We start from the raw sequence: 16,270 nt of genomic DNA, 5'->3' as shown, positions 1-16,270 counted from the left end.
ACGATGAAAAATGTCGGATATTGTTCCGTCGGAACGAGTATATCTAACGCAATATTTCATGGTACATTATTTTTATTCTAGTTCGAAGGAGGTAGGCTGAAAAAAAGGATCGAAGCACATCGACCTTAAAGATATCTTTCCTCAATTTTGGTTCCCCATGATAAAGTGATGCGGGTTTACTTAAAAGATCAAAAACTACCGAAGAGTTGCCGGACTGTGAGAATGAAACTTCTGCGTGAAAACTCTTGGAAACTCTCTCCTCGCGATCCCGTCACACATCTTTCCACTTGGTTTCCACACTATCCGCGCGACACACACACACAGTTCTTTTGAAAAAAGCAAGATTTCTCCAGAGTTTTGAGGGTCGGTTGGGGGCGGCTGATGTTGTTCGTAGTGCGCAATCTCCCATCCATACGTCGCGACCATCTCCTACTCCTCTTACTCCGGTATGGAATGAGTTTGCCACTTTATCGCTGCTTCGCGCACAGATTCCTCCGAAACTCCTTTCGCTCCGCAACTCGCGAATGCTCTATTTTGAACGGACACGGGTTTATCGGACCGAACCATGTGCTCCTGATAGCGAATAAAATTTGCCGGGCACGTAATGGATACGGGCTTCACGACGCTGTAAATTATATGTCGGGGATTTCGACAAACATTTTGTGAACTATCGTTTCATGTGTTGAACAGTATACGCTATTTTCAACAGGAGAATAAACGAAACACTCAAAAGTTGTGAACTTAAAGTAGAAACATTGAGAGGATTTTTTTTCCTAAAGCACGCAATGTTTCGATCGTTCATATGCTGGTTGTTTTATGTTTTTGCTTTTGAACCAGGTAAGGCATAAAGCACATATTTATCTGTTATGCTGATGCTTATGAGTAATTCTTGAAAAAAAGATAGGAGTTATAAATGACAATTATTTAATCTCTTCACACCAAAAGTGTGAAGAGTCAAAACTAGCTATTAATTTTTTTTGATTGATTTGTGTATATTGTTTGCCAAAATGGCCTTTTGGAAAAAAAATTAAATGTAATTAATTAACTAAAACTATTTATAAAACCGTTAAAAATTAGGTACACATATAGGAATTTCTGGAGCGAAGAGATTTTAATAAAAGAACAGAATGATATATGAAATCTCTATGAAAATATTAGTTTTTAAATTAAGTATTTCGACTTTTTTTTTCAATCGGTTTTTTCGGCTTAAAAAGCACTAATAATAAAGGAAGAAAATTATATATTATTAACCTAACAAATTTTTGATCGGACATTTATCACATTTAATAACTGAGAGAGGGATATACAGCGCCTTTAAAGAGATTATAATTATTTGAACATACTTTCACACGTGAGAAATTCTATATAAAAATATATTCAATTTTTTTCAAAAAAAATAAAACAATTTTTATTGAAATGTTTATTGAGTTTTCTATTGCCGGCGTTATGCAATTTTAGTCTTTAAAATAAAATAAAAAAATCCAATTTTCTTTTGACTCCAGTCCAAGGGGAAAAATTTAATGATTGAAAGTTTCCAGAATAATTTTATTCATAATTTTGAAATAGTGAAATGGCAAATTGAGAAAAATATATTTAAAGAACTATTAGAGATCAGCATCTTCTCTCACTAGCAATGCAATTCAATATAATATATTTCTTAATACCACTACAATGCACTTTCACTGCCATAGCAAAAAACTGGTAGCTACAGATTTCTGCCGATTACAAATAGCAACAAACAGAATCATTCCCATGGACGAAAATATCATTTCTGTTGCTGAGATTCGAACCCATGGAAAGCTAACTATGTGAAAAAGAGGAAAAAAGTGCACAAATAAACTATTTACAAATAAATATTCGCTCTTAAAGTTTAAAATTTACAAATAAAATTGTGCCAAAAACAATTTTCAAATAAAAGTATAAAAACGGAATTAGAGCAGTATATACTACTTTTTTCAATATAAATATCAAAATGAAAATACTGTTTGGATCTAGTAAAGTAAGAGTGCTGTAGTGGTAGGTTGGTCAGAGATGGGAAGAGTTCAGGGTACATGGGTACATGGGTTCAGACCCACCCACCTCCAGAAAATTACATTAATATATGACATCCATATTTTTATGGGCATCTTTTCACAGCCACCTCGTTGGACATTTTGCCTGTTGTGACGTTGTATTTGTATTTGTATAAAATGGCACTTTGAACAACAACGAATTTTTTTTTATTGTATTTGAATGTGTTACAGAGATAATGAAAGCACTTACGGATAGGAAATTATTAACATAATAAATTACTTACCTATATAAAAATATTTCTTCTTTTCATTCCCACATAATACAAAAAATTCCAGTATAGTGATAGCACGGAAACAATGAGGAAATAATCAGTAACAATTACATCAATAAATATAATTTTTTTACGATCGAAATTTTTATTCTGCTCTCCAATTATTTTTGCTTAAGAGAGAGCACGCGTATACGTATTTCTCTCATCCTTCCCTATACATAAAAATAATTACTTTTCAATTATAAAATGCAGGGCAATATAATAATTAAAATAAAAATTATCCGCATTTCTAGTTCTTTTCATAAAAAAAACCCGATCGTTCTGTCATTAAATATCTAACGAGAGAGATTTCGAAACCATATTCTGTCTAAGGATATGAATAACGTCAATTACAAGTGATTATTATTAAAGGAATCGTATGATTTAAATTCCAATGAATTATCCTGCGAACTTATCAATAGAGAATTTGTAATCACAGCACTCAAAATTTTAATGAGAGAGAAAAAAATAATTTAAGTCTCGGGAAAATCATTTGAATTTTAATTGCGATATTAACAACATCGTTTCACCGTGAATGAGAAATATTCATTTGATATTGAATCGCTTCTCTCAAACATTGAATGTAGAGAATAATTTACGTTTCTCGATACTTTTTTTTAATGTTTGTGCTACTCGAAATAGCTATTGAATTTCGGAATCCTAATGTCCCTGGAATTATTTTATTGAGATTTTAAGAGTCATGAAATGATAGCGAAATGAACTTGATCCGTTTCATTTCAAATTTCGAGAGGTAATCTGAGCCGAGTCGATCATACACTCGACTAGGAATAGAATAGCCTGTATATTATTCCTTTAACGATATAATATATATATATATATAATTTTTTGCATCATACCTGATACTCTTTGTCGCTAATTTTTATTCTCGTTCATCATTAAGGATGAAATGTTTCATTGAAGTTGAGCAATGAATAGAACTAGAATTTAAACATTTTCAACAAACTTATAAAACAATGTTTTACATGTAAAATCGGAAAATGTTATATTATATGCATAGGTTTCCATAATTGTTTTAATTCAATATGCATAGGTTTCCATAATTGTTTTAATTCAATATGCATATACCAGTATTTTTAAAAACTTTCCGGAAATTTTATATTAACTCTTTAATAGGCAATCACTGAAATGTGCAGAATAGAAAAAAATCGAGGGTTTATATTAAGTAAAAATGAGGGGTACCGTGATTACTGCATGGCAAAAAGAAAAATATTGTCAGCGAACATTAAAAAAATCTATGGGTTGTTGCTCTTCAATCAATGTTGAATTATGCCTAGTGATATGCATCTTCCACACATGGCATTTCCCCTCCAAAATGTAAGCGTCGAAAATCGTTCTTGCTTGGCACGTCAAGAAATAGACATGTGTATCCTTGTGCCACAATCTGCAGGTAATTATAGAAACTTTATGAGCCCACAAGTAAAAATCGAATGCTTAGGAGTTACTTAGGAGCGTCAATGCCGAAACGAGCTCAAAATGCGCAATGCCTTTTTTTGAAAACTTTTAAAAAACTCATGTTCCTTAAGAGCAACACGACCATAGAAATGGTTAAAAAAAGAATGGGTGTAAAGGTGAACCTGATTGCAGGTTCACCTTTAAACCCATTTTTTAAACCCCCTTTTAAACCCCCTTTAAACCCCAGGTATTTCCTTCCAAGAGTGGTTACCCTCTACAGCTGAGAATTTCGCCAACCTTTTATACAAAGATAGACATACAAATCACTTGCCATTTTTGTGTTATCCTCCAGTGCGTTAGTCACTGTTTCTTGAACTTCTTCGGGAACTTGTGCACAGAATGGTTCTTCTACAAACAGTTTATTCTTCCAATTTCAGCCCTTGTATAATTTCCCCGAATGAGGAATTTCCATCAGTAATGAGTTGACTGTAGGTGTAGCCTTTGCTATAGAGAACGATTCTTGTAAATTATAAAGTTCTGTGGAAATAAACAATCCAGGCTCTACCACCAATTGACGAGTTCAGCTACTTCCACGACCTTATCGTCGTTGATTTTAGAAATAAGTAAAATAAAGAGGTGGAGTGGAGGGTTTATGGAAATGAAAATAAGTTGTACACTAAGATTCAGTTCAGAAACTATCCGGCAGTGGTTACGAGTGGGAATTTACTACCTAATTATTGGATAGCCTTCTTAAGTTAGCAGTCAAGTGTTCGTAAGAGGGAAATGATGCCTCCAGCTTTTATGAAACGAATCTGTTGTTTTCGGCGCTCTAGTTCTTGCGTCGACGCGAGCGCAAGTTCTTCTCATTAACACCTAATCGCTCCTGTAAATTTCTCCGCGCATCCTTAAGTTTTGCGTGTATCAGTCTTTACTATGAAGGAAAAACATTGCTTTTAATGAAGCGACAGTCACCGTCTTACTGGTTGAGTAGGTGCATAACCCAAGTTAGCATCAACTTGCATCTTCACAATACACGATGCTTCTCACGACACTTACAGAATACGAAAATCGAGACAGTTGCCATTTTCACTTCAAATCATCAAATACAGATGGCAGCACCACTAGAAATGAAACACCAACAACATAAATACAGTAGGGCCACACATTCACTCATAGAACATTTGTTCCGGCATGTACCAATTCGTGAGAAATTCACCGAGCGATGTGCATATAATGCTAAATAGTATGCTCACAATGACCACAGGTCCTGATATTCTTGTAAAAATATAAGAAATCTGTTCTACTCAACTTTATACTTTCTTCCATTCTTTTTACCACGCACCCAGCTCTGATCATATAGACACAGTGCAATGCCCTACCGATTAAATTAGGACGGAATTCTTTCTTACTAGAGAATTACTTTCAGAATATAAAACTACAGTATTTGAATGTATTTTTACCATTAAAGTTAAAAAAAGTGCAATGAATAGCTACGGGGAGAGAGAATCTGTTAATACTGAACAACCGAACAAGTACTTCGTCAACATTTTACTAGGAACTGCTAAAGAACAATGACACTCGAGAGCAAGGCGTCCAGAGCACTTCACAACGCCCGAACTCCATGTCACAACTAAATTTATATCGTAGTAGGTAGAACGAATAGAGTATCCTATGATAGTAGACTAGAGTATCCTATGATAGTAGACTAGAGTATCCTACGTACCGTATCCTATAGGGTAAAATTAAGAATACGTAAGAGAAGTATCAATAGAACAGAATAAGTTACGAAAAGAACTGTTAATGTAAGTGATTTATGTTTCTTTGACGAATTTCAGGGGGAGGTATAATTACAAGATACGACGGAGCTACCGGAGGATGTGGCAAAACATTGATTTCTGTTTGCATACAAATCTTTGATGAACATTTGTGACCTTTTATTATTGCACTTTCCGCTGTCCATACGACGGTTTTAACAGCTGGTTGATGTGAAGATATATTCAGGAAAGAGAGAAAATTCAACTGTTCTTCCTTGAATTGAACCAACGTTCTCCCACTTTCGATTGCCCGCAAAGGCAGTTGAATTTTTTTCTATTTCCTAAATACATCTTCGCATCAGTCAGCTGTTAAAAATATCCGTAAGGTTGAACCGGCGTCATTTTTTTCTCTCGTTATCAATCCATATACGTCAGTACTGATCTCTCAATATCCTAATAGCCAACGTGATACATGCACGTATAGCGTCGCTTTTGCAATTCCTTCGTTATGGAGAAGCTGAAAAAAAAAAAAAAAAATATGCACGATTTAACGTTTTTAAACTTAGATCTAACGTTTTACGTTCGGAAGAAAAATTGAGTTGGCCTGTTTGCATAGATATCGTTCAGCCAAACGTGGCATATGATCATCCTATTCACAACTACGACATTTTGGATATAGTTACCAATTGGTTTTTATTATCAGAATACCCCGTGTCTCAATGTGATCCCATTAAGCAGTACTCTGCGTACAGACGTTTCCGTATCAAAGTGCATCATCATTCGATTATTTTTTTACGTATGAGTAAAATTCACGTCTACGTATAACAATTCTTTCTAAAAATCAATTTGCGAAGATATTACAGCATAAATCCTCACACACAATTAAATGAAATAGCACTTTCATCATCGTTTTTTGATGAGAAATAGTTACGTGCTCCAATAAATACAAGATTCTGTTCACTTTGGAATTCTTAAAGTATTTATGAAGTTTATTCCTGTTTACTTCATAGAAGTCATTGCCTAAGACCGATTTTCTTACGAGGCAATCACATTGCCGGCCTAGAGAAACTTCCATGGACACGTTCCTCGCTAATGAAGAACTAATGTCTCTCCTGACTTTATACGGCAGCGGTAACAGTTTTCAAGCGAACCGACCGCATTGAACACGGAATATATCCATCCAATGATACCGGTACTGAATATAAAGCGTATCATCCATCAGTAAAAGTTTCACGTACACGTTAAGACTGAAACATTTCCGTCCTCTACTTCTTTGGATTTTTGGTCTTTCAAATGCAACTTTTTTTTCCGTTTCTTTTTGTCTCTTTTTCCCGTTGAATATCTTCAGGAGAAATCTATTTCCTTAGCATAGAGAGGGAAGAGCTCCCGCTTTCTCCGTTGAATGTTGTTCAGTACCTGTGCTCATCTTCGAGTCCGTAGAAGTTCGTGTTTTATCAGACTGAAACAGCATGCCGGAAGCTGGGACGTTGCTGACTCATAAAAGTGGTATTTACGCAGCAGCCGGCTCGGAAAAGCCATTCGGCTGCAGCAAGCCCATTTGATGGTTGCAATCGTTACCGTAAATCAAAACGTCATTTAGAATGTCTTTCTGAAACGATTTAGGTTTTCCTGAAGGTACAAGGTGGTGAGTGAAATAGTCGAGAAGACACCCCCCCCCCCACACCTTCCCCATTTCTTACATCGACGGCGTATTTGCTTCTAGTTATTCCAAATGTTCAAAAGGAAAAGCGAACTTTCACTCGTTTCGCTTTACATAAGATTGAAACTGAGGAATGGAAGTCCTCTTAAGTAATGGGAATCAACTTTCGGTTACAGTCAGAACTATGTGATTGAAACGTAATTATCTCAATTTCTTACATACGATTCTCTAGAGTGGAAAAAGAAAACTTTTGGGTTGCGGGATTTGAATTTATTCTTTGCCTCTATTGGCGCTTTAAATAATAATTTTTGTATTTTTTTTTTCGGTTCAATATAATTCCTCTGGATTTTTTTCTATTTTTCTGCAAATTAGAATGAGTAGAATCAGAGGGAATCCTTTTTTTCAAAATTTTTAAAAGACGTCACCTTGGGATTCTTTCCTTGTTTGTCAATTGAAGCTCCCAGCTGAGGATGTTTAACTAGCGTATAATAACTTTATTAAGTTGAAACCTTCGATATTCTATGCGTTATCATAATAAATAAGATATTTTGAATGTGTGAGTGAAAATGAAGAAGAATATTGCCTTTTTATTTTCCCTGGTTCCCTTTTTTTTCTATCTAGTACAATCTATTTAGTACTCTCTGTCGCCATGGTCAATTTAGTACCGAATAAGTTGTACCGTAAGTGCGCAGGTGTATCTAGTATCTAGTGTGGTGCGTGAATTTTAGATTCTGCCATCTATTTTTCAAACTATGAGTAAAGTGTAATGATTGAATATCTATACCGTTGGTGACCTGTTGCGCTGTGTGGCGAGACTTTCCAACAAATGGGTTATTATTATTGAAAGTTATTAACATACTACTTAATGACCGGTGGCAAACAAAGTGCTAAACCCACCCATTCCTTCACTTCTAGTTGTATATAAACTAGAACCTCTCGATAACAAACACCCATCGGAACAAAACTTTTGCCGATAACAGGGACTTGGGGAGACACAATATACTGTAGAACCTCGTTTATACGACTTACATATTTATACGACGTTTGGCTTCGGTCGCAATCGGTTCCTGTATGTTACTGTATGTAAAAGTGACGCAACGGTGATTATGCATAATCGCCAATCATCTCGATAGAAAGTTTGAACAAATTTCACTACATTTATCACTTTTAAAGACGATCATGCAGAATTCCCAAATAAGGTTGGAAAGTCATAAAATATAGAAAAAATTATAATACATATGTTTTTATAATATGTATGTTTTTTATAATATATATATAATTATAATATATTTTTACCCGTAAATAACACTTTCACTACACATGTTTTGCAATAAATATTAAATTAAGATAAAATAAGTGTGAAGAAGTTAAAAAAAATCATAACTGCATTATCAGCTTTGTATTGTTGCTTTCTTCACACGTAAGAACATGTGCAAACAAAACAAACATTACTATTCGGAATAAGCGTCCTGGATTATAGTTATGTTCAGTTAATCAAGTAATTAATTGATAGATTATCATATTTACGAATACGAGCTTGGGATTATACATAATCACCGTTGAATATGATAAATTCTCGATTTATGAACAGAAATTCACAAATTAGAGTTTGAAAAACAATTATAGTTTGCCTGATTTTACCGTCAGCTAACGAGAGCTCAGAGAGTGTTCGCTAACTGGGATGAAATACATTAATGCCCAATTCCACGGGTTCGGGGGATCAGGAAAGTATGCGGGAATCCGGAAAGCGTCCGTTAAGAGAGGTTTCACTGTATCCTCCTAAAAGCATATTTATATCCTGTATATCCAGCCCTGTGTATCCTCTAAAATTATTTCAAAAGTCTCGATATTTAACTTAAAAATGCCTCCATCGCATTGGAATGATGACCTTAGCTGCCTGCTAAATCATTCAGTGAAGATTTGACTTGATTATTTTTTTGATGAAATTCTTAAAATTATGTGTAGGTTTTATTTTCTAAAAAAATGGAGAGATAGATAGATTGAGAGAGAGAAAGAGAGAGAGAGAGATCTTTCGCAAAAGGAAACACTTCAAAAAGGGATATTTTTTTTTCTCTAGCGTTAAGAGAAAAGCACATCTTAAAATATATTAAAAAAGGGTCAAAAATATTTATATTTCTTAATTGCTATGTGAAAAAAAATTGCAAAACAATGCTTACTTCCAATGAAAATGTCATTTACAAAAGAAAATACCTATACATACTGGTTATGAGCTATTCACACAGTATTGAATAATCACACAAAGAATAGTTAATTAAAATTTATTAATACCAAGCAGTATTGAAGCATATCATAAATAATAAATTTTATATCTTAATCAATGAGAGAAATCAATTCATTTGGCTTAAGTCATTTGGCATATATATTTATGATATTAATCTGCTCCTAGAAGAAATTTCCATTGTTTCGTAAAACTTTATTTAGGAAGTTATCCAGGAATTATATTCATTTCTCTACTTCTCAGAATGATTTGATTTTTTTTTAAAAATCACTAGCATCTTAATGTGCAGACAACGGACACATATTTCCAAATTATTGATGTATTTCACTGTGTAGAAATTTTTCAAATAATTATTTTAAACATGTTAATGATATTAAACACATTTTTCTCACATACTTTTACATAGAATAATTATTTCTTTTCTCCCCACTAGTTATATGTTTCGGGAACGTGGCTCGCCTTCTACACTTCACCATAGAACCGCCCGGTCGAGTTGATTTCTACAACACGACAGGAGCAGTAATCCCTTGTTCCGTGAGGGGTGATCCACATCCGGCAATCAAATGGCTAAACAGCGATGGCAGTGACGTATCCGAAATTCCTGGGCTTCGTCATGTGCGCCCCGATGGATCTTTAGTCTTGCCACCCTTCTCATCGGAAGATTACCGACAAGATGTGCACGCTACCGTGTACAGGTGTACGGCTTCGAACTCGATAGGAGTCATTGGCAGCCGCGATGTCCAAGTCAAAGGAAGTAAGTTGGCAAGCTATATATTGTAACTCAATCATATCTACAATGTTTCAGGAATCCGGCTTTATATTCAGCAATTCATGGAGTACTGCATCAATATTCCTAACCTAGGCGGCACTGATGCCAACTCAATTTTACATTAACAACAAATTAACATTCCAGGAAGAAATTAGACGTGTTTGCTCACGTAGGTGAAATTATTCTGAGCAACATTAAAAGTTTTAAAACACAAAATCACATTTATACAAGAAAAAAACAAATGCCAATTTAAACATTGGCGTAAATGGGTATTTCTTTTGATATTTTTTATAATATGAAAGTAGATTTTGCTTTCGTTACCTACATTAACAGAATGTCATCACCGTACCAAAAGTTTAAATCCCTATAGCGGAAATCATCGATGGTCATTCCAATCTGCGTAATGCACAAAGAAAAACTTGCACAGAGAAAAGAGGGGAAAAAAGTAGGAATTATTTACATAGAAATATCGTCAAACAAATAGCTTTTATCATTTGCATTTCTAATTTTATGTTAGTCCTCTTGTTAATGCATATGCATGGCGATCACGTGTATCATCAGGAGAATGCCAAGAAATGTTTTAGTGGGATGTTGTGAATCGCGTCGGTTTCGAATAAATTGCCTTTACGAGACAAGTTCCCAAGTTGGAGCCGCTGCAGTGAAATGCTGTACTTGAAAAGCGTTATAAGTTTTACAAATAAAACACACTAAAATATAATGCATCACGTTTATGGATATGTTTCCGCGCGTTACTGCGAGTTGCCCGAAGAATTCACATGGGAAATCTGCACAAGCGTTTCCGACTTCAGCGAAGTAATTCACGCTGAAAGCTCGCGCTTACACTCTAGACACTCGTACAAACCGGAGAAATTAGTCCGGTTGTCACTTTAGTATACGTTAGGGAGATATTTTTCAAGGACTAATGGTCTATGCCGAGCACAAGGTGGTTGCGAGAGTAGGAAAGTGTGGTCGCAATTCATAAGAAAATTTCTTCCTTTTCTACATACACATGAAACAAGAGAAAATGCACATGTATAATGTACATCGGGAGTTCTTAAATTGTTTTGTTTACACCTTAAGCGACGAGATTCATCACCACCTCAATTCAAATTCAGATATTTTCACAATAAAATGGAAGAATTACCGCGTCTGTACGTATTCAAATAGAAACTTCAAAGGAAACGTGATTTGTGCCGGTGTTAATTATGATGCCGAGTTTTCGAAATCGGATTATGCCAGTGATGAATCATACGGTGATATTAATGTTTGCGACGTATTTCTATTCCCGGCAGTATATTTTTCTCTGAGATCCAAGTAATGTGCTTGCTTTACAAGCTTAGACAACCGCCAACTTATTAATTTATGGAGATGAAATACATACATTTCAAGGGTAGATGTGTGTGCTATACGGGATATAATAAATGAGAATATACGGGTTGCTTCAAGAAAATTGTACGAAATTTCTAAACTTGATTCTAAAATGAAAGAAACCCCTATTTTTCAGTCACCGGCGGGTCTAAAAAGTCACCCTAAAAAGAAGGTTGGGCGAAATAAAGGGTTTCTGCGGAAACCATTAAAACAACTAATTGTTTTAAAATAACCTAATTTTAATAAAGTAAATTAGAGGTTGCGTGTAAAACTATTACATATTTATGTACAAAAATGTCATTTAATTTATAATGGGACATCAAAATATTTACTGTAGATTCCTGTAAGAAAACTGTTGGGATGGGCGCCATGTTTATAAAAGTCTGTGTTCTTGAAGTTTAGACATTTTCGCGAATTTATAGAAAAATACTGGACGAATCGTTTTGAAATTTCGATCAAATATACCCTATATTGGCACCCACCAATTCCAGTGAAAATTTAGTCACGAGTGCATTTAGGGGGCCGACAAAAAATTTAAAAAAATGTGTTTTTGATCAACACACTGTATCAGCGAAGCCGCAAATGACTCGAAACTTTGATAAAATATTATACTGTTCTTGTACAATTCCTTTGTGCAATTTCGTGAGAATAAAACGTATGTTCTAAGAAAATATAAATGACTAGCTCTTACCCGCGGCTTCGCTCGCGTGGATATGGTAATCTGAAAATTCTTCCTCAAGACCAATTTACGGGTTTAATTTTGAAAAACTCCTTATTAGTGAATCCTTACATTATAGAATAAAACACTAGACCTCATTTCATATTTACAGCTTCATCGGTTTCGGCTCGGCGATGTTGCCTCATATAACCTTTGTGCCCCTTATGACTCCTTTAGGGATTGAAATTTGGAGAAACAAAATACCAAAAAATTTACTTTCATTTATCCCACATTTACTTTGATTTAGCACTTCTTTGTAAACCACATTTGTGGTAATGGCTTTTGGGGCCACGATGACCAGGCTACTAGCAGAGCTCACTCTGGAACATGCTGGACATAAAACTGTCCCTGAGAGAAACAGTCCTCTCTTTCAAGTCGATGCCGGCCATTTCCAGAGACTTTCCTTGAGATTTATTAATAGTCATGGCAAAGCACACCTTGAGAGGGAACTGTATTCTCTCTTGAATTGGAATGGATACTCTTTTGGGATTAATGGTATTCCAGCGATCACTTGCTTCTACGATGTTTTTATGCAGAGCTTTTACTTGTTTTTTATAAATAGATAATACTGACCGAATTTTATATATGTAGTTTCCAGGGGTTTGGGTTCAGCTATGATTGCCCCATATAACTTTTGAACCCCCATGTCCCTCTTACCATATGAATTTCGAAAAATCCATTGTTAGTGAGTTTTAACATTACAAAAAAAAAAAAAAAAAAAAAAAAAAAACTAGTGTCCAAAATTGATTTTTAAATGTTCGGCGATTTCGGCTGAGCAATCATTGTCCCATATAACCTTTGAACCCCCTCATGACCACCTTATTGACCGAATTTCGAAAAACCCCTCTTGGTGAGTCATCACTCACCCTCGTCATCAAATAAAACGACTACTACTACTACTAAACCACATATGAAACTCGTTCATATTCCTCTGTGGAACCTCTAACGAATCGGTACATGCGGGAATGTGTGTGTACGTGTAGTGAAACCTGACGTGAAGTTTGTTTCTGTGCAATGCTTGTTATGTGTAGTGCTGCCATCTGCCACCAGTTTTTCTAACTACGAGTGAAGTGGCATGATTGAATAATTAATCGTTGTAGGCCTGTTGCTCTTTGTGGCGAGACTTTTTAAAGGGTAGATCGGCTCGCATTTGCGCCTCGAAGTTGTGAACCACAGGAAGCCAACTTCAGCCGACCACCACTATGGCGACGGTGGGGTTCGAACCCGGATCCTCGCGATGCGAGTCCGTCATTATGAGCACTCGACCACCACAGCGGCACATAGATAAAACTAACGATCAAATTTCATGAATATAGATAGATCCAGCGGTTTTGGCTCGGTATGATTCCTTTGTATAACCTTTGAACCCATTTATCACCCCGTTAGGGTTCGAATTTTGAAAACCCCCTTCTTAGTCTTTACGTCTTGAGCTTTACGTCATGAAACAAAACTTCTGATCCAATATCATGAATAGTTTCCGCGGTTTTCGCTGGGAATGATTTCTCCGTATAAACTTCGAACCCCCTATATGGACCTCTCCCCCCCCCCCCTTGGAAAAACCTCCCCAATTTTGGAAAAACCTCCGCTTAGTGCGTGTTTATATCATCAAATAAAACAACTGAACAAATTTCATAAATATAGATTTCTCCCGCGGTCTCGGCTTTGCGTGATTTCTCTGTATAACCTTTGAACCCCCCCCCCCCCCATTACGGTCCCTTCAGGGGTCGAATTTCGGAAAAACCTCTGCTCAGGGAGTCTTTTCATCATAAAGTAAATTTTCTGAAAACTTCATGACTATAGCTTCAGCGGGTTTTATTCGGCATGACTTCTACACACACATGTTACCTTCTAACCCCCTTTTGACCCCCTTGGTGGTCGAATTTCGAAAAGCATTTTTTGTTTTTTTTTAAGTCATGAAATAACACTTCTGAACAAATTTCATGATTACAGCTTAAGTGGTTTTGGTTCGGGATGATTTCAATATTTTACCTTTGAACGGTCGAATGTAAAAACCTTTCTTAGTGAGCCTTTTATGTCATGAAACAAAGCTAATGACGAAATTTGATTTTTATAGCTTCAGTGGTTCCGGCTCGGTGATGATTAATCAGTCAGTCAGGCGGGACATATTAATATACTTATATATATATGTATGGATTTCTATAACACACACAATGTCAATTTTCATCGTATGTGTTTTGCTTATAACTTGCAGTTCTCAACCAATGTTTACAAAATTCACCGAAAACATGACGCTATACCTGTGACATACTGTATAAGAATTTAAAATGTGACAAAACATTATTCAATGAGGTATAAATAGTTTTGATAAATAATTATTAGTTGCGCATGCTCAAGAAATATTACTTTTCGTTTTCGCAATTTGATTGCCAGATATATACTGCAACTTATATAAAAATTCCAGTTGAATGTCGTGAAAATTCAGAGAGGTATACGTGATATTGTGAGCTGTAATTTCAGTTGAAAGTAACTGAATATTAATGGATTTTGCAGATATTCGAAAACAATTATTTGCCATTTAATTTTTGATTTCAGTCTGTTTATTTTGACATCATTCGTGCGTGTTATACTAAAATTCTTCCGTTATAGACACTCGTCTTCGCTCATTCGCAATATGCTGTGGGCTTATTCTCGAAATAATCAAGTAACGGAAAATAATTGTACACCAATTGGAGGGAAATCCCTTGTTAAAAGTTAGTTTCAGTAAGTTTCGAAATTATTACAGTTCACGATATCAGGTTTACCTTTTTGAATTTTCACAGCATTCAACTGGACTTTTTATACGAGTTTAAGTATATAACTGGCAATCAAATTGTGTTATTAAAAAATGAAACTTATATTTTTATCACATACGTGATAACTAATAACCATTTACTAAAAGTACTCGTATCTCATTGAATAATGTTTTGTCACATTTTACATTTCTATGGAGTCTCATGTCTCATGTTTGTGCATTTCTTAAAAATTGGTTGAAAACTCTCCATGGTGTAAGCAGAACCCATGCGGTGAAAATGAGAATTTTTATAGAAATCATTTATATTTTCGTGAATACACGCCATATTCTCAAGAAAATGAGCAGAAGTATTGCACAAAGTCAATACAATATTTTATTAAAGTTACGATTCATTTACATCTCCTCTGACACAGAGTTGATCAAAAACATTTTTTTTCTTATTTAATTTTTTGTCGGTCCCCTAAATGCACCCGTGCCTAAATTTTCACTGTAAATAGTTCGTACTGATGTAACTATATATATATAACCTTTTATATAACCGCAATATGAAAATAAAAACATCCAGTCATTTTTATATGTGTGTGAATTAATCACATCCCCCCAAAGAGGACATCACATATCCTCTATTTTTTAGCCGTGGCTAAAAAATAGACTTCGGAAGCTATATAAACAGCAGCTTTATTAATCAAAATTCATAGGAGGGATTGGGAGAGAAGAAATTTTTGTGTCTCTACAGGGGTCTTAATTGCCTCTATATTGCCTTTATAGGATCTAATCTATTAAAAGGAATGGTGAAATAATGTCCGTGACAGCTCTTGAAATTGACCATTAGCCCTTATCGTGGCGTAGTAGAAATCATCGAGAACACCATGTAAAATCCCATATCTTTTTAATGAAGTAGGCTTTCTTCCGATTTTCAGCAGGTGCAAATTAAGGCGTATAAGGAAAAGTTTTCAATTGAGAAATCAACTAAAAATACCTGGTATCGTCAATGCTGAAATGAAAGACGTAATTTTAAGTAAGCGAGGTATCACGTCAATGCCGCTGAAAGCCAGACAAGGGTCAATATTTTTTTGCCGTAATACTGGGCTGACTGCACTGACTAGGTTACTCATCTCAGAGGAGGTTCTACTGTACATTCCAAAATAAAAGTGAAAAATTCCCCTCAGCACTTGTAGAATTTTTACCCTTTAACATCTGAATGAAAATTTGTCAAGTCAAGGATTTGAGATTGTGTTGACTGATTTAACACGTGGTTCTAGATTCAAAAGTTT

At 35.2% G+C, this 16,270-nt stretch overlaps 1 protein-coding gene across 3 annotated transcripts in view; it reads left to right on the top strand.

Annotated features, from left to right (window-relative positions):
* Nucleotides 1-477: 477 nt before the first annotated feature.
* The window catches only part of LOC149078969 (cell adhesion molecule Dscam1-like), a 134,044-nt gene continuing 118,251 nt past the window's right edge, over nucleotides 478-16,270 (top strand). For all 3 annotated transcript variants that reach the window (XM_089241202.1, XM_089241201.1, XM_089241203.1), the window contains exons 1-2: nucleotides 478-837; nucleotides 9,823-10,143. In XM_089241202.1, the coding sequence (XP_089097328.1) occupies nucleotides 786-837; nucleotides 9,823-10,143 (373 nt within the window). In that variant the 5' untranslated portion in view covers nucleotides 478-785. The remainder of the gene's footprint in view (nucleotides 838-9,822; nucleotides 10,144-16,270) is intronic.

This window comes from Pholcus phalangioides, unplaced genomic scaffold (assembly GCF_987345545.1).
Source record: "Pholcus phalangioides strain wild (caught in Gottingen) unplaced genomic scaffold, Ppha-v1.0 ptg000013l_1, whole genome shotgun sequence".
NCBI lineage: Eukaryota > Metazoa > Arthropoda > Arachnida > Araneae > Pholcidae > Pholcus > Pholcus phalangioides.
The sequence above is the reverse complement of the archived record's forward strand: the minus strand, read 5'-3'. Positions and strand labels throughout refer to the sequence as shown.